At 50.5% G+C, this 23,153-nt stretch overlaps 3 protein-coding genes across 6 annotated transcripts; 2 read left to right on the top strand and 1 right to left on the bottom strand.

Moving 5' to 3' along the window:
- The first annotated feature begins 4,228 nt into the window (after nucleotides 1-4,228).
- On the top strand, nucleotides 4,229-19,201 carry LOC120898073 (mucin-19). Of its 2 annotated transcripts, XM_040303413.1 has the most exons (7): nucleotides 4,229-4,919; nucleotides 4,990-5,328; nucleotides 10,127-10,407; nucleotides 11,848-12,167; nucleotides 12,264-12,500; nucleotides 12,927-15,631; nucleotides 16,620-19,201. In XM_040303413.1, exons 2-7 carry the CDS (start codon nucleotides 5,025-5,027, stop codon nucleotides 17,945-17,947), a joined length of 5,175 nt encoding a protein of 1,724 aa, XP_040159347.1. In that variant the 5' UTR covers nucleotides 4,229-4,919; nucleotides 4,990-5,024; the 3' UTR covers nucleotides 17,948-19,201. The 2 variants fall into 2 exon arrangements, with proteins under 2 accessions (XP_040159347.1, XP_040159346.1); XM_040303412.1 differs by having other exon boundaries at nucleotides 4,229-5,328.
- Nucleotides 19,202-19,318: 117 nt separating this feature from the next.
- On the bottom strand, nucleotides 19,319-20,014 carry LOC120898077 (U1 small nuclear ribonucleoprotein C). The gene has a single exon (XM_040303419.1). The coding sequence runs from the start codon at nucleotides 19,925-19,927 to the stop codon at nucleotides 19,469-19,471; it is 459 nt and encodes a 152-aa protein (XP_040159353.1). The 5' UTR covers nucleotides 19,928-20,014; the 3' UTR covers nucleotides 19,319-19,468.
- Nucleotides 20,015-20,278: 264 nt separating this feature from the next.
- Nucleotides 20,279-23,133, top strand: LOC120898076 (deoxynucleoside kinase). 3 transcript variants are annotated; one of them, XM_040303417.1, is made up of 6 exons: nucleotides 20,279-20,467; nucleotides 20,604-20,726; nucleotides 21,746-22,082; nucleotides 22,153-22,271; nucleotides 22,339-22,490; nucleotides 22,591-23,133. In XM_040303417.1, the coding sequence occupies exons 3-6, from the start codon at nucleotides 21,766-21,768 to the stop codon at nucleotides 22,741-22,743; spliced, it is 741 nt and encodes a 246-aa protein (XP_040159351.1). In that variant the 5' UTR covers nucleotides 20,279-20,467; nucleotides 20,604-20,726; nucleotides 21,746-21,765; the 3' UTR covers nucleotides 22,744-23,133. The 3 variants fall into 3 exon arrangements, with proteins under 3 accessions (XP_040159351.1, XP_040159350.1, XP_040159352.1); XM_040303416.1 differs by lacking the exon at nucleotides 20,604-20,726; XM_040303418.1 differs by lacking the exons at nucleotides 20,279-20,467; nucleotides 20,604-20,726 and adding an exon at nucleotides 20,936-21,614.
- Nucleotides 23,134-23,153: the final 20 nt, after the last annotated feature.

A 23,153-nucleotide genomic window follows, 5' to 3' on the forward strand; every position in this document is an offset into this window, starting at 1 on the left:
GGTCCCTTTTATCGGCTTGTGTGAAACCGGACACCTGACAGCAAGGTTAGTGCCCAGACCTAGACAAATCTCTTCCCACAGGCACATAAAATCAGCAAAATCATCATTTGCTGTGCCTTCTTAGGGCGTAACGGAATGATCCGAAGGTTAACCGGGTAGAGAGCCGTCTTCGGAGGGCCTCAAATCTGCCTCATCGTGTGTGGCTTAGCTTTGAGTTTTTGAATTTAAAGAAGCAAACCGGCGGGCAAGCCCGATTAGGAGGGCCCAACATCTTATCAACATTCCAATTTTCCTATCCGTAAAATAGCGGGTAAACACACTTTCCCTAAGAGTCTACTGACCCACAAAAAAAACACACTAAATCCCGTAATCGGAGTATGTATTTATGAGTGTGAGGCACCCGAAAACCCCGGCTTATCTTAAAGCGAACCCGACCCGACCAATTCCACCCCATGCATGATTCCTCGATTCGGTTGCGGTGTGTATGTTTAGATTTGGAGGCACAAGGTTCGTGAGCTGCGTGAAAGCATTAGCAAGTGCCTTCCCTCCGGGTCCGGGTTGTCGGGCTGTGGACATTGGTTGTTTAAGCTGCCGATGGAGACGGAATACTCAGCAGAGTATAATGCTTACGGGGTGTAACTTTACAACGGCGCGACTACTACTACTACTACTGCTGCTGCTGCTGGTGCCTCGTGAAGTCTCTCCGGTGTTTGTCAGCTTCATCATAAGCGGCTCAAATGACGGCTGACTGGAATTGTGTATACATGCGAGCGTGAGAAAATGTCCGTCCGAGTACTTTGAAATGAGTCAACCGTGCAGAGTTGGTTGGGACTTTTTTTGCTGTAAAATTCATAATAAATGAAGCAAGTATCAATATCCATACATATATCACCAACAAAGGGGGTTTGTCGTCTGCTGTCTTTTGAGCATCTTTTCAACACGTTTGTTTGCGTTTACAGTTTGCGACAAACAAGTGCGTTAACCTTTAAACAAGAGCTGTAAAGCGTCGCCTCAACCGGGCAAGAAGTCACTCGAAAGCAATTACCCCCTGTCGAACAACCGAACCATTCCATTTACACTGTCCACCAACCACCGTTCTCCTACCCCATTAACCCCTGCACAGTTCGAGGCCTACTCTAATCTAAAATGCCGACATACATGCCCCGGTGCGCGGGGTCAAGCAGAGCAAGACGCGTTGTTTTAAATTACCAGTCCGGACCGTTAAGGGAATGCATGCGGGTGCATACGGTGTGCCGTTGAGGGCTTTCCTTTTCAATTTGCCTAGCCTCCTCCTCCTACACAGCCTCATCTTGCTTTGTCCCAACTATGTTTTTTTTGTGGGTGGAAAGGGCCAACCTAGACACTCGGAGTGCGCCTCCCAATCCCTCGCGAGTTAGACTTCCTAGACGACCCAGCCCGACTCAAAATTGGCGCCGACTTCTCTCTCTCGCGTGTGTTTCGATCGTGTTTTGTGGTAATAAAAATTGGAAAACTTTAAAGCAAATTTCTACCTCCCCCCAAATGCAAGTAGCCGTTACTTCAGGTGGTTTTGAATACAGACACCGGCACAAACACACATGCAAACGAGAGGGAGAACAACAAAAAAGGGAGCGGTTACTCGCAGCTGAGAGCCTACTACGATGAATTGGTAAGGGCCCCAGCAGTCAGCGGGCGTAAAACAAAACAGATGAATTAAATGCGCGCGCCATGCGACCCCTCCTTTCTCGCCCCCTGTCCCCACGATGCACACGCAACTGCAGTTGCAGCAGTCATTGGGAGGGGGGAGCGATAGTTCGGTAGAAAATGAGGGCGTAGCGGAATCGAAAAATGACAGCAGAGAGAAAGAAGAAGTAACAAACACTTTGACCTGCCCTTGCGCATGAATGGACACACACACACACACACAGTGTGTCCGGCCGTCCCGTTCGGCGGTCAAGTGGTTTTCGCTGTAGCAAGACGACAAATAAATGGAAGGAAGGAAAAAAGGAAACAGAGAAAACAGAACGAACAAGACCCCCTTTCATTCCAGCAGAAGGAGGAAAGCCTGCACCCATACACAGGTACGCCACAAGGTACCGAGTGTGTTCCCTTTCCACCCTACCCATGCAGAAGGAGGGGCTCGGCCATCAGTGAGGGGGGGGTTTGTTGCGTGGGTAGGTGTGTAGGTTGGTGTGTGCCTCCAAACACAGCCACAAATCAACCTTCGAGCCCGAACGGGTCGAAGCAGTAAGCCGCACCGAAGGCGCATTATGCTGGCTTCAGCAGTTGGTGACGTCGTGCACCGGTTGTGGGTAGTGTGTGGCTTCAGCAAAAACCCTCCCGAAAACTCATCGGTGCGCTAGTTTGCCTCCTCTCCGCCTCCCCCTCCCTCGGGTCGGGCTGTGTCGGGAATGGAAGATTGTTGCGACACTGAAGTGTCAACGGCAACACACAGTCAGTTGCAGGCACAAAACCGGCTCTTACCCCTTTGTGCTTTGCCTCTCAGCTCCCAATCCCTCCCGCGTGATCGTTTCGCGGTCGGGGAATCGACCGTATTTATGGCACCGCGAGCACCGCTTCCCCGCGGGTACACCGGGTATAAGCCGCCCGGCAAATGTAACGGCACGTACACACGACGGCGGCGACAGCGGCGCCCGCTGTACTCACCAACACACACACACGAGCGCATAAGCATAGTTCGGGAGAGTGCCCACAGCATAGCAGGCGGTGCAGCATAAACTTACACCGCCACAGTGGTATGGGTTCAGGCCCCATCCAGCGGGAAGGGAATTCCAACGTTGCAACTTTTGCGGTCACCGGTGGACCAGCGAATGGAAACATCTGCTGCAATTGGTGCGGTTTTCTGTGCCGATAGTGTCGTTTCCGGTGTCCTAGCGACGGTGTGGCTGTGGCCCCGGTGCGGAAGGACACACCTATTACGGGTTGCACGATCTTCGGTGCCACTTCCGGCCGTTACGGCGGATGGGCTTGGGAAAAGTGCCGCACGGCGTACATGCACGCCTACGGGGCTGTGCGATCTTCAGCGGCTGAGTGGCTGTGCGACACTCAGCGGCTAACACTCAGCACGCGCACGATCGCAACGGAATGCGTGCCGGGGTTGATGGTGTGTGTGTGTGTTTGAGTGAGAAAATGCATGTGCGGCTTCTTGGTATAGGTGTGCACGGCTTTAGTTTCAGACGTCTCTTTCTCTCGCTTTCTCTTCCTGTCCTGCTCATTCGTTTTCTCTTCAACCCTTACGATTTTTAGGGGTAACTCGCACTAGGGTAGATGGGGTGGAAAGAAATTAGCCTTTCACTATGAAATTGTAAAACTAGTCAATTTGAAACGGTTACAGATCTTTGCAAAATTAGTTATGGATAAGTGTAATAAAACCTAGAAACGGTTTTTTTTGTAATAACTGAATATACCATTTGGAATTCAAAAGATACATCAAGTGAAAGCGATTCTGAACCATTTAGGCAAGTGAAATTGATCCTAAACTCACACCGGTTCAGTGATAAAAACAAGAGTTTTAGACTTTATCTATCCTGAACCCATACCAGTTTTGTAACTGATTAAGAATTCATATTGATCCTAGAATTGATCCTTAACCCATACAATTTCTGGAATTGATCCCCAACCAATACTGATTCCGAAACCGATCCTAAACCCATACCGTTTCAGAAACTGATCCCTAACCCTTAAAGGCCCTAGAAGAGATTATCAACATATACAGGTCCTAAAACCTGAACATCTGTCCTGGAAAAGATTCTGAACCCGTAGCGAATATGGGACGTATCTTGAGCCCATTGAAACTGATACCGTACTAAGACAATTTCTGGAACATGAACAGAACTCATCTTGGTTCTGAACCTGGTCCTGGTCCTGGTCCAAACAAATACTTAACAAATTGGTGTTGAAAATCTGTATCTGCATCTCTTTCATTCAAGGAATGAAACACAAAGCTGTCACAATTCAGGAACCGACAGGTAGGTACGATCCAGTAACTGATTCCGATACTCTGCTGTTGCTACCAATAAGTCATTCCCTACAGCAGCGAATCTTTTAGCGAGTTGATTTCCAAGAAAAAAGCTAAATTCTAACACCTAAAAAACGTTTTATGATCCTTTGTTTCTACTCTTTTACATCCAAATGCTAATAAACTTTCAATGTTTTTTTTGGATAAAAGATTTATTTTACCGTTAAAAACACCCATTTCCAAAACCAATTCGCCCCTCCTTTAAGGCCTTCAACGTTCCCACTGTGCATGGGGTGTAATTAACAACAAAAAAATAGTGCCGTGAGTTCCCATTCGCACGACCGAAGCCGCGTGAGTGCTCGCCGTTCGCTCAGTTTCTCCGAAAAGGGCAAGCGTGCAGGATGTGGTCGCCGTGTCGCTCCGTCCGAAAACCGTTCTAAGCTTGCGCGTAGCATGCAATTTCCGGTAAAGTTTGGCCAATGGTTTTTTGGGAGTGATGGTTTCTAGCAACAAATCAACCACCCAGGCATGCCAGTGTTAGTAGCTGCAGCGTAGCAGAGAAACCCAAGAGAGAGGAAAAGCAAATCTTCCCACGCCTGCACGAATGTGTTTCTGAAAGTGTAGCGCGCGTGTGTGTGTGTGTGTGTGATGAAAGGTGTCCAGCATCCAGTAAGGCCAGTTTGCCCGTTGCCCATTCTCGTTCGCATTCCAATGTGCTGGGCGCTAAGTGATGCTGTGTGCAAGAAGAAGCCGATGATGATGCTGATGATGTTTCGGTTGTGAAGTGGTGTTGGTTTCTCCTTTTGTTTTATGCTGAGAAAAGTGCCTACTGAGAAAAAAGCAAAAGATCGTGTGCAGAAGAAAATTAATTGAAGCAGCACATCCAAACCAAACCTGTGCGCGTTCAAAAAGTCATTGACGAGCAGGTCACTGTTCGTGTGTGTGCGTCTGTGTTTGATTGGTATTGGTCAGCAAGATACGTGTGCGTGTGTGCGTGTGTGTGTTGATTGTTTCCTCAAACCCCAAACCAGGACCACCCAGGTGTTGCAGCACAACATGAGGCAAAATGCCGTTCGTGAAGCGTGTCGTAACCCCCAAGTACATCGCCCGCTCGTCCAAGTTGGCGCTGCAGCCGTACGCGGCCGCCCCGACCATCCCGGTGGCGGACAATGAGTTCGAGGCGCTGACCAACGTGACGCTCAGCAATGCGCTGCGCCAGCTCGCGTCGCTCGTCTACATCTCGAACCAGATCTTCACCGAGCTGCACCAGGAGCTGTCCAGCGTGAATGAGCGGTCGCTCGGCATCAAGCAGCGGATCGACCGGCTGTCCGCGAAGGTGGACCAGTGCGATCCGAAGCAGGTCACCGTGCGTAAGTATTATTCCGGGGCGGATCGATCGAGCAAACAACAACCGTCGTTTTCTGTAGGGTCATTTCGCTTACAACGCACATTGCCGCCCCTTTCCTGGAACGCCCTTTCCTTCAGCAATCCCCGGGCCACCCACTCTCTCGTTCTCGGGGTCGTATGGTTTAAATCAATGGCCCATTAACTCCATCTGTGTGAAGCAATCAACGCAAACCAGATCTCCTCAACAACAGCAGCAGCAGGCGTGCGGGTGTCGGTGCCTACTAAGACCACAATGCTTTTTTCTGCTAGCCCGGCTGTTCTATCAATTCCAATCCCATTTTATTCCAAGGAGGGAAATTTACATGGTGGTGAAAGAAAAACTCCAACTCCAGCAGCATTAACCTAGCGAAGATTACGTGACGTAATGTGTGTTTGTAGGGGCCCGAGATTCCGGGATCTTCCAGCAATCCACATTACCGAGAAAGAGAGAGAGAGAGAGAGACAGAGAACAAGATGAAGTTCCATTACCCCGAGCAAATAGCATTAAAAGTGCCGGAAGAGCAGCAGCAGCAGACCGATCTCCGAATCGAAGAGCGGCTTCCTTCTTCTTCCGCAGCACCCTGCCCAGGGACGAGCCCCTTCTATTCTTCTAGGGCCTACTGTCAAGGGAAGCGTCGTCGTGTGCGCATCGTTGGCATCTTAAAATGCCCTTCTGTCCGTGTGTGTCGGGCACAACGGCCGGGCGTAGCAGCTGCTGCCGCTTGTTGGGTGTGTGTGTGTGTGTGTGTGTTTGCAGCATCTTTACGAGCGCCTGCTGCTGCTGCGCCCCAGAGGGTTGTCACCAGACGACGCTTGCATTCCCATTTGCGCGACCGTACTTCGGCGGCGCCCTTCTCCCTTGGTCCAGCAAATCACTGCCAGCAGCAGCAGCAGCAGCAGCGAATGTTTGTCACAGCGCGTCGCCGTCTTGGCAGACGCCGCATGCCCTTTTGGATGTGTTTTAAGCCCCGAAAAGGGAGGAAACGATCGTGTTTTTCGAGTCATTTTGGAATGCTTTCTCGGGGCTAGCCGCTTGGAGAACGAGAGAGGGCGGCAAGGGACAAGCAAAAGTGCTCCGACCGCCAAGTAATGATGCTTAAGTTGGAAATGGAATGGAGGGGTGAATGGGGAAGGGCACAAGCAACATGGATCGGTGCGCGCAACTCGTTCTGCCCTTCTGCGCTCTCGGCTGCGCACAGCACTCACCTGTAGTGGTGGTGTGTATGGATGTTCGGCGTGGCGCAAACACACCTTTACGGCCGCGAGCGACGCTGGATCAGCGGCCGTGCGATCGCATGATTGTGCATGTGTGTGTGTGTGTGTGTGTACACCAATACGACGGACGGAGCGAAACCACGCGCGTGTTTGGGTTCGCGCAAAGCAAAGCAAAAAAAACCCGTCCATCACACACAACTCTCCTCGGGCAGCGGCGCTAAATCTTTCGACCAAGCGCGACTGGCGGCCTCTGCAGGGTTGTAGAAACCTGTTTAGTGGACAAACGGTTCAACACAGTTTTTGCAGTACTTTTTGTTGTGCAAACTGGCGTTTTGGTGCATTTTAAGTCAACGTAACGTGGGTTTTTACGCAAGAAAGGCATTATATATTATGAATTCTTGATAGTTTTTTTGTGAAGGTTTGTCACTGCGAAGCAAAAAGGCATAAGCTATCAATTAGACAGAACGGACAACTCTGCAAATTATGAAGAATTCTTCTTCCTCGAAAGCTTATGGCAATCTTTATGTAATCAGTTCCTATTTGAATCCAATGACATGCTTTGCCGCATGAGTGAACTGTTCAGATGAGTATAAAACGCTCCTGATTCAATTATCAATTAAGAAGCACTGAAAGCAGTCCTAAAAGGATAAAATTAACCTTTTTTAGGGCAGCAATATGAAACTGTTTGTTTGGATTTGTTGTTATATGATGATCTCAAACAACAATTTGGATTAAGTTGCGGCTTAATGTCAGCAAACTCTCATGAAAGTGTGTCTATTTTCGTTATTATCGCTATTATTATTCTTTTTATTTGGCTCTACAACATTAGTCGGCGTAGGCCTGCCTAATTCACTAATTAGCTGGGCTTTCTGAGACTTTTTGGTGTACTCATAGCAGAATATTCAGTCCTGCGTATGAGGGCTCAATTCGAACAAGGCTAGAACCCATGACGGGCATGTTATTAAGTCGTATGAGTTGACGATTCGGGACGGAACAGAAACTGCGCCTTTATTACGAGATAAGGTGAAGCTATTACTAGATAAGGTGAAGATCAAATGAAAATAAAATAAATACAATATATCTCGTTGTAGTATCGTCTATTAGCCGGTCTCGTAGTACAGTCGTCAACTCGTACAACTTAACAACATGCCCGTCGTGGGCTCACGCCCCAAATGGACCGTGCCGTCATACGTAGGACTGACTATCCTGCTCTGGGGAGATCAATAAGTCACTGAAAACCAACCCCACAAGTAGTGGTACAGGCGGGCCTTGACCGACAACGGTTTTTGAGCCAAAAGTAGAAGAAGAAGAAGTATCCGTCTACATCCTCTTCTCCTTCGATTTAGCGTAACCGTCCTACGTAGGCATACTGGCCTATATAGGCTTTCGAGACTCATTCAGATACCATACGCAGGCGTATGATAGTAATAAACTTCTTGCTACTGGGGGACGCGGGACGGTTAATATGAGGCTTGAACCCACGACGGGCATGTTGTTAAGTCGTGCGAGCTGACGACTGTACCACGGGGTCGCCCCGAATCGTCTACATCAGAGGTCTATAATATGGAGCCCCCGATGAAATGATAATATTGCATATTGTGAACAATGTTTATGTTTTTTACGTTTCAAGACGAAATCTAAGATTCAGTAAGAGACATCTGCAAAAGAATTAAAAACTGTAACGTTGTGCAGACCTCTGTTCTAGATCAAAATCTATTTATGATTAGTTTATACAAAAAAAAACAAATGTTCAGCGATCTGTTTCGTACTCAAAAAGAGCTCTCTCTTTTGTGAGTTATCTTTTGTACAATTGTGTTTGTGTGTACGTGTAAGAGTATTCAACGCAAAAATGCGAAACACGCTCCCTATAGGACATTGCAGGTGCTGCAGCACACAACCGGTGTTCTCTATATTGCCTGAATAAACGTGAACTGCTTGGAAATGTGTTCAAATTTTGTTTTGTTTCGCACGCAACTGCCCCGCACTCATTAGACGCATTGTGTATGCCCTGGAAAACGATTTGATTAATTAACCGTTTTGACATCCCTGTATGTGGTGCCTTCCACATTCACCGTCCCTCCGGTTGCCTTCTCTCGAGGTCGCCCGACACAACACCTAGAGCGCGCTCTACCTGCAATCATCATCATCATCATCGTGCACGGTTCGTTCTCATGCTTCTCATAAACCTCACCGCACAGCCACAGCCATTTGAACAAAAAAGCCATAGCAACCCCACAAAAACCATACCGGCCTACCCTTCCCAACTGCCTCCTGACAGATGGTACGCGCTTGCTTGCTTGCTTGCTGCGCGTACAATAGCACTGCGCTAGCGCTCTCTCATGCTTTATGCGCACCGTGTACCGTACCGTTTCCACCGTCCACCCCTCCCCCCTGCCCGCCGGCGCCCTTCCTTCCCAACAAAAAAACCCGGTGTTTTTAGGTTGGAAAAGAAATCTTCCGTTTGTTATTTAAATCGAGAGCAGGCAAACATGACCACCGGCGAAACCGGCTGTCAAAAACCGCCCCCCTTGCCTTCCGTCTGTGGCGGGCAGGACTTCCTGCGCAAGCTACGACGACAACTGAGCGCAAGCGTTTGAGATGCTCCGCATGCGTATGCGTGCGTGTGTTTGTGTGCGCTTCTCATCTCTTTCCTTTTCCTTTTTTGTTCGTCATCCGGCCCGCTCATTCGTACGCTCGGCGTGCTTGCGGGGCGGAAGTGAAATTAAATTTGACATTCCCATTTGCCATTTTGACGAGACAACAATGGATGCCGGGGCTGCAACAATGCGTTGCGAAAACACACACACACCGGTCACGTTGGTGTAGAGACGCGCACGACACGACACGTTGCCGGTGTGAACCTCTACACCACCAAGGTGTGAGCTAGGTGGCCGAGTGGTGGTGGTGGTGGTGCTTGTTGCACTAATTTTCAATTATGCCGTTCGTATCAGCCCCCTTTTTCGGCGACGACCTGCGTCTAAGCTTATCGCCACCGAAAACCGACAAAAGCGACGCTCTTGCCGCTTAATTTACACACATTGTTGAAATTTGAATTTCGTTGCCGCCTCTATCTAATCAACTGCCACCGGTTTCCGTATCACCGGGCTGTCGGCGAAGAGGGGGGTGGAGGTAAAACAAGAGAGGGAAGGGAGCGCCAAACCAGCATGTAAGCTACAGTTAGAGCAGTGTGCGCCGGGGTCGGCCGCATTAATTATCAGCCCGCCGTAAAACAATTCACGACACTCTCGGACAAAAGTAAAAGCCCGTCCATCCACGGCATGGGTGGCAAAGGGGCGGCAAAGCGGGGGGAGCAAGACAAATGTCTCAGTTTCAGCGGTTATGTGAGAAATGCCTTGCCCATCTCGGGTGGAGTACGTTTCGTTCGGGTGTATCATTTGTCCCTCCTGACAACAAAAGAGCCACCAGGGCGCATACACCGCTAATTTGCTTTCGCTCTCTTGCCGCTTCGATTGTTTTTGCCCTCCCCCCCTCCTTCCTCGTCACACGTTCACGCCTTTTAATTATGCACCCTCTCCTTCTTCTTCTTCTCATTGCTCTTCTCCCCAGCCGAGAGTGACCTCGATACGTTCGTGCAAATTAAGCAGCACTACACGACCAAGTACCATGTCGACACGGGGCTGTTCACCGTGGCCACGCGGTCCGAGACGGTGCAGGAGCTGTACGAGGCGGCGGCCAAAACGCCCGTCGCCACGATCGCCGAGATGGACCGGATCATGGGCAACATTGCCGGCAACAGTACGGAGGCGTTCATCTGCACGCCGATCCTCAGCCGGCAGCGGCGCAACGCGCGCACCAACAACGTCGACCTGGACATCGAAGTCAGTCTGGTATGTATCACGTTACCGAACGCGCACTCTCAACTATTCTCCCATTACACGGCAGTCTATGTGAGGAACTGCTCCGCTTCCCTCCGAAGGTCTTCATTAGTGTGTGCCCGGGTAATGAGGGCCGGAATCAGGGTCATGTCCGGAGACCCCTTTTCGGTTGACCACAAAGACCGTATTTACTTACCGCGGTTTCCTTTGGACCATTCTTGCCGCATTTGGGAGGTTTTCTTAGTTCCCGCCCGATAGTCATCTACCTTTTCCCCCCCTCCCCTTAGTGCGGCACCTGCGAAGGGCCCCTTTTGCGTGCTGGCCCAGCTGCTGGTCCCAGGCCACAATCTAATCAGAGCTGTTGATTGATGTCACTTCGCCTTCGCGCTCCGATGGTGGTGGAGTGGTGCGGTGTGCCCAGGGAGTCGCTATCGATAGGCAAACATGCTTGACCAAGTGCTGTGCAAACACAGATCGGATGGTCGATTGGAGGGATGACGTTTTGTTTGATTTGCCATTGACTGTGGCTGTGGCTGTGGTTATCTCTTTGCATCTCTTGAAGTGTGTACACCCTTTCGCAGGTCACACTTGATTGGGCACTTTAAACGGAATGGCAGGCAGAAAGCTACATTACTTCGTGTACTACAATGTTTTGGTGAATTACTGTTGACACAGGCTAATCGGTTTAATACATCTGTTATTGTCTATCTGTCCAGGCTGATGCCTTAATGTCTGAGCATCATCAGGTTGTATTGAATATTGATAGGCCAAATGAATCATCAATGTGTTGACTGTAATGTTTCTGAGGACTTTTCGGACAAAGAAGTCTAAAGAACTATTAATCTATCACGATTATTGAGCCATCTCCAGGGATTCTTTGAATGATCTCTAAACTAGAAACAATGATATTGTCTATAGATCACATTTTCAGAATTCAGAATTGGGTTAAGACGCTAAACTTCAAGATGTGACGTTTCTTCAATCGTCTGAGAGAACTCTTCTTGGGGATTTGAACAAATGTATCACCGAATGCATCACCCGAAACCTAGAATTGGGGAGAATTGTGGGGTAGTTTAGGCTCTTCAATTTGGGACTTTTCTTAGATTGCCAGAGGGACCATCTGCATGGTAGTTTTGAACTAAAATATCTCTGAAACAGATTGAATGTATTTATATACAAAATCTATAAAACTTCAGAATTAATAGTTTGAAGATGTTAGGAATTTTGGGTGTTAAAACTTTAATTTGCGATAATTCTTCGATCATCAGAAGGAAGATGAAGCCCTTGAGAGTTTTGAACAAATTTTGACACTGAACCTGATTCAAAGTTGTTATCTATGTAATACATAAACAAAATTCAGAATTTCGAAGAGTTTCGATAGTTTAGATATCAAATCATCTACATGTCACAATTTCTTCATTCTCAACAATTCCAACACATTCCTATTTCCAGCCAACGGCCGTTCAGGATCTACGCAAATGGACATCGACCGAGGCCATCGGCGACGTTACGACCGGCATCGCGTGCTCCGCCAAGATCGCATCCCACAGTTCCACCAACAATTCCGTCCTACCGTACATTACCGAATCGCCCACTGATCTGACGGACGCACCGACCACCTCCAACATGGCAGCGTCCGGTGACGAAACGGACCTCGATGCAATCACGACCCTAGCGGAATCGGGCATCCCAAGCAGCAACACTAGCGGCGATGATCGTGTCGATCACCTGCTGCCCTCCCCGGCCGAGCAATGCCGCATTTTGGCCTCCAAGTGAGTATCCTTTTGTTTACTCCGAGAAGTCGCACAGAGGGACACCACCGTCTAATTCGCTGTTTACATTACTCCCCCACCAATCCGTGTGAACAGGTTCCCCGCGGAAACGATCAAGATCGACACCTCGGGCCGGGCGTTCGACCGCATGTCGTCGACGCGCAAGTCGCTGGTGTGCTACACGACGACACGGCAGAAGAAGGAGGGTGACGCGGCCAAACCGGAAGAGGATACGGTCAGGCGGAGGTCCCGGTTGAGGCGCCCGCGAGGCAAGCGGCGCAACACGATCGCCAGCTCGGACCAGCGGGAAATTGCGGAAGTCATCAACAAGGGGTATGTCAATGGGGGGCGCGAAGGGGGCAATACCGTACTCAATCATCGCTTTTTGATCGCTGCATCATCTCATCATCATCGTACACATTATGGTTCTGCAGTGGACCCGGGCTGCGCTCGTGCCGCTGTACAGTTTTTGCGCGCTGTTCGTTTGTGTGTGTGGTGTTTGATAATTTTGATGTTGTTTGTTTCTGTTTTTTTTTGTTACGTGTTGCCCATTTTAACTAAACAATGTGCAGTCTAACAGCGCTCTATTAGCTTCTCTTCAGCATTATGGGTTCGGAAATCGGAAGGCTAGGAAGAGGATGGTTGTAGATAGAGAGGCTTTTTCTGTTCTGATAGGACACCCGACAACGAACCCGCAATGCTGAAGCATCGCCGCTTGTCTAAACGATTTCGTATCTGTCTCTCTCACTTCCCCCACAGAGAACCCGAGAGCGGTACGGTGGACGAGCATCCGGTGTGCGATTTCGGCGAGCTAATGCCGGCGATACGCAGCAAGTCGGGCGATCTGCTGCGCAAGGAACCGTCCTTCTCGGCCGAGTGGGCCAAGAGCTTCAACAAGATGTCTCACTTCAACTCGCTCAAGCAGTGGGGCATGAACCGGCTGCGCATGATGAACCGCGACTCATCGTCGGCGAGCCAGCGCGACAAGGATCAGGACATTGACGACTTCAATATCCACGATACCACGCTCGCGCGGCAGCCCAGCGTCGGGGGGAGCCGGCGCCGGGGCGGCAGCACCACCGACAGGGAGAAGCGCCTTTCGCACGATCGAAAGCCGTCTTACTCATCGTCGGAGCGCAGCTCGACCGGCATTCTTGGGGGAACGGCGGCGTACCTGCCCGCCTCGATCAACCCGGTGAAGCTGCGGGAAACATCCACGATACGGCGCCAGCGTCGCACGGCACTGGGCAACCGGGATGAGCCGCACTCGTCCAGCGGCAACTGGAGCGCGAGTTCCGAATCGGGCAGGACGTCGATCGGTAGCGAGATCACGACGACCAACACGCACCCGAAATCGAGCGCATCCAGCACGTCGTTGAACCACAGCAATCCGATCAGTTCGAGCGCTCCGCCGAGTTCGATCGTGAGCCGGCGTCGGTTCTTCAACACGTCCGCGTCGAGCAGTGTGACGAGCGAGGGAACGATCACGCCGGATCTGCAGACGTTTGACTACCACGATGAGGGCGGTGAGACGAGCTCGGTGTATTCGTGCGATACGGAGGGATACTACACCTCGTTCCACGTCGATTCGGGACTGAAAACGCTGAAGGAGGAAGAACCCATGACGCCGCTACAGTCGACGACGGCTCTATCAAGCATTACGTCGTTTTCGAGCTCGGGCAATACGACCGTGGTGTCGGATTACGACGTGTACGGGAAGGGTTCGACGTCCACGACGACCAGCTCGGCCGGCACGATCTGCACGGTGCTGGCGGAGGGTGACAAGAGTGTCAGTGCCAGTGCCTCCAACCTGCCCAAAATCCCCGAGCGCAAGAGCTCGCTGACGAAGCTGAACCGCAGCAACAGCACGGCCAGCAATGGCACGCTGGAGCGCAGCTATTCGAGCAGCACGCTCGGCAGCACGCTGGACAGTACCGGCACGATCAAGCGCAACGGCGTGCTGATCCAGAAGGAGGTGCTGAAGATCCTGCGGCAGGAGAACAACAACCGCCTCGACGTGGCGGACGGCAATGCGCCCAAGGTGGCCGGGACGCCGGGAGCAGTGCAGCCGTCCAGCAGTGAGGCGGCCAGCAGCAAGCTTCCGCCCACGGCCGAGCCGGAACACTCCGAATCGTCCGACGTGGAGTGCGTGGAGCGTACCGAAAGACTGAAAGTGAAGACAACGATCAACACGAGCCGCATTCCTTCCATGTGCATCATCACCCCGACGAACAGTGACGATGAGCAGCCGCCGGCTGGCTCGGCAACGGCGAAGGCGGCCACGCAGAGGGATAATAAATCGACCGACAAGGCAGGTATCGGTGCCGGCAAGCGACGGCCCACCCTCACCGAGTCGACCTCCTTCGAGCTGAAGAAACCGAAAGACTTCCGCAAGCACTCGCTGCTCCCGCTGAACAACGTGTTCGATCGGATCAAGGGCGCGCTGCCACATTTGAAGAAATCGCCCACCAAGGAGGACGCGACGGGTGGCTTTTCCACCACCACCACCAGCCCCAAGGATCCCGAGGAGGCGGCCGTTGGTGGTGGTGAGTATGTGGAGATTTCCAAGGGGCGCAAAACACCGAACGAGCTGACAGTGCGGCGCAATCTGGCCACCGTGCTGTCGGGCAATCTGAACGAGGAGACGGAGTACGTCTCGCTGAACGAGCTGCCCTGCAACATCAAGTGTGAGGGCGCCAACTTCCTGGCGCTGGATGAGGAGGGCAAAGGAGGCGAAGTGGAAGGGTTACCGGCTGCTGCCACCGAACCCAGCGAGGATGCGCTGCAACAATCGGGTCAAGATGGCGGAAGCGGTGGGCCGGGCATGGGCGGCGTCGGGCGGCAGGCTGCGCTGAAGGGTGCTGCGCGCGTGAAGCTGGATGCGAACGGGCGAGCCATTTTCTCATCTGACAGCTTGAAGCGACGGAAGGGTGCCCACACGACGTTCGCTCCCGGCCCATGCGTAAAGGATGTGTCGTCGCGCGAAGCGCAATGTAAACAACAGCATCCTCCTGGGCAGCAGCAGCAGCAGCAACAGTACGCAGTAAGCAATGCTGGCGGCACAGTGAGTACAACGAACCCAGTCATCGGTGGTGCACCCGCACTACTGCCCACAACGCGAACACTACTGCTGAAGCGGCCGCTCGTGTCGGCCCGTTACGGTACACCGCGCATCGGACCAGCTCCGGCAGTGGAGCCAGCGAAGAAAACACTCGTGGCCACGATTCTCCCCAACAGTGCCAAACCCGCACAGCAACCGCCGCCCCTTCGCCGGGAGGCCCGCGAACTAGCCAGCATGCGTTCGTTCTCGCCGTACGGGGCGGACGTGAGCAGGGGCGACCACCGTGGTGGTGCCGCGTTCTACGCTGGTGCTGCACCGATTGCAGCGTATCAGGCGCCCTCGGTCGCGGGAACAGCAACGGCATCAGCAGCAGCAGTAGGCCATGCGAAACTGTACCCCGAAGGTAAGCAGAACGAGCGCTTCCGTGTGCACGCACTCTATGCACCCGCCGAGTAGCATAATTTTAGGTTAGCGAGCACAATCACCCCTCTCGTCGAGCACGACGTAGTAGCAGTAGTGGTAGTCTCTGTTGCCAGGGGAGACGGGGCAGAAGATTACAAAAAGAAGGACGTAGAGTGAGAACGGGGGAAGAGAGTAACACGCGCGCAGAATCGTGTGTGTGTGTATCGCCATGTTTTGTTTTCGTGTAACATAATTTCATTATTTGCTGTCCTGTATGGCCTTTTACTATTTGCTTGAGTTGTTTTCTGTTTTGTGACATTGTGACCAACTAACAACAAAAAAGCACCCCCCACACACACACCAATCTCACCGCGGACATGAAAGTGTACATAATCTTCAGCGAGGGGAAAAGTATTAACACGCCGCCACACTGCTTTAAAGACGTTTTTTTCGGCCGACATTTGCGCGCGTATTTACTTAGAGTATTCTGTTAACTACAAAAGTACAAAACAAAACGATTAGCTACTTATTTATACCCACCCGGGCGACAGATTTTACTTACACCTACACACGTACATTAATATATTGCTTCTTCTTTTTCTTTTTTCTACTTAATAAAACTTTGATGAAAAACTGTTTCCGTGTTTCGTGTGTTGTTTCGACAGCTTCCCTAACACATTGTGCCGTTTAGCGCGTTTGTTGTGCGTTTGTGTGTGTGTCCTTTTTTCACTAAAAATGTAATTAAACTTTGTAGTAGAAATAACAAAACTCCGGACACATTTCTACACACGTTAAAAGCCGCTTTGCAATCATCTTTCACGCGCCTTTTGCACCTCTTTTGCACCTCTTTTGAATCTGGGTATAGAGTGTAAGCTTCGCACACTACATTCGCACACATACACACAAACACACACACTCCACAGTAGACACATGTTTCGGATTGGCATCACCGTCCCACGGATCTGACCTTTAACGCTGCTTCTTTGCAGGTGCACACTCACTGGACCGTTCTAGCATACGGAACTGGTATCCGGACAAGCTAACCGTTCAGCGCAATCCCAGCGCCGCCACCACGCTGCCCACGCGACCCGACTACGCGCGAACGTACCGGGCGGCGGCCGGCCAGGACTACGCACCGCCCCGTGCGCTAATGTCTGCCGGCGGGTTCGCCAGTCCGCCGGCCAGCCCGCTCGTACCGGACACCGCCGTGCCCGATCCGCACAGTCTGTACGCGATTCCGAACAAGGTGAAGCCTTCCCCGCTTGCCGCCGCCGTGCCGAAGCCAATGGACCGTAGTCTCCGCTCGATACTGGCCGAGCAGAGCGAGCTGTCGCCGATCAAACCCTGCCAAACGAACCCCTTCAGGACGTCCACCCCGTCGAAGGAGGACGAGGCGCTGGGAGCGTTGGGACCGCTGCACCACCGTCTCCTGTCGTCGAACGTGCGGTCGCTGGGCAACTCGCCGGTACATTCGGGCCGGTCGACACCGCGCGAACTGCTCGAATCGTCGCAGCCTGTCGGTGGTGGAACGCCACGCGGCCGGCACAGCTGGGCCTCGAACAGCGTCGAGGTGCCGAACACATGCTCGGACCGGCTCGGCACACCCAAGACCAGCCTGATGGACTTTAAGAAGCTGCTGCTAGCTCACGGCACCAAGACGCACGCCAGCCCGGGCTCCAAGATGTCCGCGGTGGAGATGCTGAAGAAGAGCAAGGAGTCGGCCGCCACACGGCCCAAGGATCAGTCGAGCGGCGGCTCGCCTGCTTCGTCCAGCGGGATGGCCATACTGGACATGTCTGCTTCGCCGAAGATGTACAGCTTCCGGCGGATAGCGCAGCAGGGCGGGTACGGTGGATCGCCCACGAAGGGTGCAGGGAGTGGCGGCGGCGGTGGTAGTGGTAAAGGTGCTGCCGGACGTTCCAACTGGCGCTACAACAATATGCGCACGGGCGTCATCTCCACCGCCATCCCGGAAGCGAACAGTGAGGAAGACATCGTTCCACCGGCGCCGGCGACGACGACAAAGAGCGTCGAGCGGGAGGAACCCGTTCGTGCGTCCGGGAAGGCACCGGAAGGCGAGAGCGGTGGTGTGGTCGAGGAAGCGATCAGCAGCTTTAAGGAGAACATTTTCCTCAAAGAGGACGAAAACAATTTCATGCGCGGCGAGGTACCGCGCATGACGAAATCGTTCGCCGGCTTCTCGACCGTGGACGGGCGGAAGGATATGGCGGGCGGAAAGCTGTTGCAGGCCGCACGGGACCAGGAAGCGGCGGATGAGGCCGCTTCCAAGCAGGCAGCACTCGAGACGGCACTCTAGAAGGGGGTGTGGGAAAGAAGCGCGAATGCCACGCGTCACGACTTTCAAGACTTAAGCTACTTCTATTAAGCCTTCAAACTTAATCCGCCCCAAAAAGAGGACTTTACGCCGCGTGTGTTTATGTGTGCGTGTGTGTGTGTGTCTGTGTGCGCATTTGCGTGTCTATCCAGAGCTGAGAGATGGGTGTATTCCCCCGGTTGTGTGGCTCTTGTATTTATCCTTATTTATTCTAATTTATTTCCTGTGTGTTTTTTTTTGTTTTGTTCAACTGTTGTTTAGATATTTATGAAGCAATCACACTCAAGCGGAACCCCCATTCGGGAGCGGTTCCCTTCGCTGGCGCTCCCTTTCTCGCTTTTACTCTTGCCTTTAGTTGCTTTAAGAAAAATTGTTAATTTAAAACAAAAAAAAAATCATCGCCTTTCTTTCGCCTTTTAGCTTCCCTCCCCCTTTCCTTCTATTTCCGATACTACCCCACCCACCCGCGGCGGTGTGTTGGCAATGCATTAGGCAAAAAAGTAGAAGAGACTTTGCCGCGTGGCGATGCGCTATACTATTGCGCAAAGCGAATTAAGGAATGGAATGATTTCGTTAGTAATAGAAAAAAGGCCAAAATTCTTCCGATCGATTAGATACAGAGAGGCTCTCGCTGAACGTGAAAAGTGTGCTATTTTGGCAAGATTTCAATAGGGAATTCCAGTGCCGGAGGAGATTCGCCAAAAAAAAAATGAAAAAAAACGGAAAAACAATCAATACGCTAGCAATGCAAGCCAATTAATGGTAATATTTAAAATTTAAGAGGACTCAAAAACGACTCAAAACCCCTTTACTAATTCGATCGCTGTACTAGACAAGAAACACATACAAAGTATTATCATGCAAAAGATGAGGCGGCCCCAATACGCGTGTGGCGCACTACTCTAGGAGCACATATTCGACGTAGTTTCATTCATATCAAGGCTAGTAGCATTTAAGGCTTTATCTTCGTATGCATTTACAGCTAAATTGCCCCCGCAGCTCGGTTAGCATTTTTTATTATTATTATTTTCCTGTTTTGGTTTGATGAACGGTGTTGTGTGAGCCGCCGCTGCGTTTCGGCAGCAGCCAGCTGGTGTGTGGCACAGGCAGCTAATAGGACTAAACTATTGCGAAGAGCGAGGACGTGTTCAGAGCATTATTGTTGCATTATTGAATGGAGACATATTTAATGGAAGCAATTTAAGAGAATAAAGCATTAAAATATTTAGCGGTTAAGCGGTAAGGTTTCTGTTTTCGGTGCGTTCGTTGCTCATGGAACTATGTGGCTGATACTTACATTCGACAAAATTACAGCAAAAACAGGTGATATACAGCAAATAAACCTCGACGCCGTTTCTTTACTTGTAGCTTATCCGATACACTAGGTAGTAGTATATATTTTTCCGTAATTCCGTGATTACCGCCCTATCGTTCCATACAGAGTAGAGGTGAAATGAATGAAGAAAGAAAAACAGACGGACGTACCCTGCCTGCCCGGCAACCTTAGCTTTTCGGGTTGAGCTGTGGCGGTGCCGCACTCATGACCGGTGGCCGCATCCCCAGACCCATCGGTGGCATGCCCATCGTCGGTACCATCATCGGCGGGGGTCGCATGCCCATCATCGGCGGCGGGAGCGGACCGTTCGGGCCCATCAGCAGCGGCGGTGCGCCAGCCGGCATGCCCGGTATCATGCCCGGCCTAGGCGGCATGTTCATCGTCGGCGGTGGGATGGAAATGTTCGGCTTCGGTGGTCCCGCGGTGAACGGATTCGGGGCAATCTTGCCCGCCTTGTACGCTGCGGTCGTCGCGTCGATCAGATGCTGCGCCTGCTCCTCCATCCATTTCTGGTAGTAAAATTTCACATTGTCCTTGTGCTTTCGGCCGGTGCAGTGCGTCTTCCGGACGCTGGGCGAATCGTGCGTCAGGTAGGTGTCACAGTAATCACAGTAATATTTCGGCATCGTGCTAAATTTCGTTTCCCCGCAAACGAAGCTGCAAACAATTGTTGTGGCTTGTTCGGATGGTGGACAACAACAAACTTGCTGCTTGGTCATTGACAGCTGTCATCGAGATGGTCAAGGTGTGTATGATGTGGAAGCTGCAATTGGAAGGAATTATCAGGCTTTTTATGAGAAATGGGAGCATTTTATGTTTCATTTCATTGAAGATTAAAGCATTGAATTTGCTTGATTTTATGCAAAACAAAAATCAGCATTTTAATCAATTTTACATCATCATTTGAGCAACGTACAAACTGATCTAGATCAATATATTACCATACATTTGCTAACCTTGGCCGTTGTTGACCAAATGTTGACATTTAAATTGTTTACGATGTGCGCCGTATTGTTTTATCGTGTTCTTTTCGCAAAAACGATCGTACCCGCTTGATAAACAACTGTTTCATGAATCTTCCTGTAATTTACCGCATCCTAAGATGTTGCTTAAAACAGTCCGCCTAATGCTAAGACCGGCTAAATCAATCGGCTGCAGTCAGTTGGGTAAGAAGTTGTTGAGCTGCATGACCTTCCTCCATGTGCTTCGGATTGTTCTGGACTGCGGGTGTAGCTAAATTCGATGTGTAGAGTAGCCGCGTGTTGTGTTAATTGGAAATTTGCCTAAATTTATCCCTTGTAGTTACTGTGGCAGGCGCATTGGCAGTTAACCGCGCAATAGTGAGCTGAATAGGGCGAGTTTGGGCCGTCTGTCCACACAGTGTTGTGACGAAACAATTGGCTGCTCATGAGAAAGTTGTACCAGGTGAAACTTATGCTAACATTATTAATATGAATAGTTAATGTTGTATGTTTAGCGGCATTGCCACCTTTGTTAGGTGATTTGTATTGTTGTTCTGTTGTATTTTCTATCCATATCATAATTTCTCTAAAAATTACATCATTTTACAAACATTCAATCGTACAAAGATGAACGATCGAAAGGGTTGATCCTTTTATGGCCCACTTATACTTTGTTTTGCTTGCTGGTGGAAAAACAAATCACTTTCTATCTAAAAGATACATTTTTCCGAACAATTCCGAAGAAAATCGATTTGTTTACATTTCATGCTAGACAAACCTTGAAATTATCTTCACCTCTCTCTACCTTGGGCAGCTAGTTGCACTGTGGCGAATCGAACCGTCCCATGTAAACGTGGTAATATTTGTAAACAACAAATTTTACAAACAAATAGCCCACATTTCGTTACATTCAACAGTTTCTGCAACTCAGCGTTTTTTAATTAAACCAAAATCATCCCATACCCTCAAATAATCAAAGAAGTGTGCTGTTGGGCAGAATAAAATAGCAGCCCTGCACTGCGCAGCGTAATTAGCTTTCCCCTGGCCGGATTACGCATGTGACATTGCTTTTGGCGCGGTTCTCGCAGCTGCCGCGCGCACACTTTGACACACGCCACCCTGTGGGGTCGGGATTTTCGCGCTCAAAAGTCGATTTTCTTCTCATTTACGGTTTTCTGCTGCCTGCGTGTCGACGCGTTTCGTATCGTTTGTCCGTGGCGTGTGTGTGTCCCCCGTTTTACTTTTGTTTGACTTAGCCTACTTGTAAAGTGTGGTGCTTGTAAAGAGTGTATTTGTTTCAGTTTCACTTGTACCTTTGGTTTGGTACAATTTCATTTCATTCACCAAATTTGTAAGTGAAGAAGCGAACGTGTAATAGCGCGTGTGTTTGCTCTATTGCGTGGAAAATTCTAACGTGTTTGTGTGTGCGTGTGTGTGTTTTTTCTTTCTCCTCCCTCTTCCGGTCGCACGATCTTCACGTAGGACGACGCAACATTCACAACATGCCTCCGATAGCGAGCGAAAAGTTAGGCGCCAGCGGCAAGAAGCCGTTCACCGTGTTCGTCGAGGGCAACATCGGCAGTGGCAAGACGACGTTCCTGAACCACTTCCAGAAGTTTAACGACATCTGTCTGCTGACGGAGCCGGTGGAGAAGTGGCGCAACTGTGGCGGCGTCAATCTGCTCGATCTGATGTACAAGGAGTCGCACCGATGGGCGATGCCGTTTCAGACCTACGTTACGCTCACGATGCTCGACATGCACACCTGCCAGACGGACAAATCGGTCAAGCTGATGGAACGGTCGCTGTTCAGTGCAAGGTGAGTGCCGGAAGTGGTGCGGGTTGATTATGTTCAATTGTGTGTAAATGGCTCAATTTGCTGCCAACAGAAACTGCTTCGTGGAGAGCATGCTGGCCTCCGGGTCGCTGCATCAAGGCATGTACAATGTGCTGCAGGAATGGTACGACTTCATCTGCTGCAACATTCACATACAGGCGGACCTAATCGGTAAGCTTTGCGTGGAGGAGGGCGTCGAAAATAGATAAATTGTAAATAACCGGTGTTGCTTCTGCAGTGTACCTTCAAACGAGCCCCGAAGTGGTGTACGAACGGATGAAGCAGCGGGCCCGCTCGGAAGAGAGTTGCGTTCCGCTCGAGTACCTCAAGGAGCTGCATGAGCTGCACGAAAACTGGCTCATTCATGGCGCCTCACCTCGTCCCGCTCCGGTAAGCACAGCACCAGATACATGTCTATCACTCTATATTCTTTCTTTCTTTATTATCATACTAACCCGCACACATTCACCCCTCCTTTTGCACATCCCAGGTGTTGGTGTTGAATGCAGACCTGGACCTGAACACGATCGGGGCGGAGTACGAACGATCGGAGACGAGTATATTGAAGCCGATCCTGATAGAAAACACCAACCAGCATGCAATACTTACGTCCCCAGCGAAGCGCGCCAAGACGGACTTCTGAAACATTTCCGCTCGCGTCAGGGCCATTAGCTTGTACGGTTTTCCCTTTATATATATTATTATTATTATTATTACCATTCGAATTGGACATACATTAACAAAAACATAACCGAGGGCCAACACAACACAACTGTGTTCTTTCCTGGCAGCAAGGAGGAGCTGTATGGGGAAGAAAATCACGTAAATTAAGAGACGACGATCCTAGTGACGAACAAAGCATGCCGTGATTCGATGCAGCAATGTTGGTATGTTGGCCTTCCCGCTAGCCTAGTGTAGTAAAGAATGAACGTTATAATACTGCTACCGTGTTTGTGTTTTTACAACATTATATTTAGTGTACGAATAATGGAAAAGGAATAAATGTTTGTGTCTGAAACTTGTAACCTTTTAACCATTTCTGGAGTGAAAAGT

Source organism: Anopheles arabiensis, chromosome 2 (assembly GCF_016920715.1).
Source record: "Anopheles arabiensis isolate DONGOLA chromosome 2, AaraD3, whole genome shotgun sequence".
In the NCBI taxonomy this organism is placed as follows: Eukaryota; Metazoa; Arthropoda; class Insecta; order Diptera; family Culicidae; genus Anopheles; species Anopheles arabiensis.

Coding starts and splice junctions, on each gene's coding strand:
- LOC120898073 (XM_040303412.1), top strand. CDS start 5,025: ATGCCGTTCGTGAAGCGTGTCGTAACCCCCAAGTACATCGCCCGCTCG. Junction 5,329..10,126: donor TCCGAAGCAGGTCACCGTGC/GTAAGTATTATT, acceptor TCTTCTCCCCAG/CCGAGAGTGACCTCGATACG. Junction 12,168..12,263: donor TGCCGCATTTTGGCCTCCAA/GTGAGTATCCTT, acceptor CCGTGTGAACAG/GTTCCCCGCGGAAACGATCA.
- LOC120898077 (XM_040303419.1), bottom strand. CDS start 19,927: ATGCCGAAATATTACTGTGATTACTGTGACACCTACCTGACGCACGAT.
- LOC120898076 (XM_040303416.1), top strand. CDS start 20,404: ATGTTGCTTAAAACAGTCCGCCTAATGCTAAGACCGGCTAAATCAATC. Junction 20,468..21,745: donor AATCGGCTGCAGTCAGTTGG/GTAAGAAGTTGT, acceptor ATCTTCACGTAG/GACGACGCAACATTCACAAC. Junction 22,083..22,152: donor CGGTCGCTGTTCAGTGCAAG/GTGAGTGCCGGA, acceptor TGCTGCCAACAG/AAACTGCTTCGTGGAGAGCA.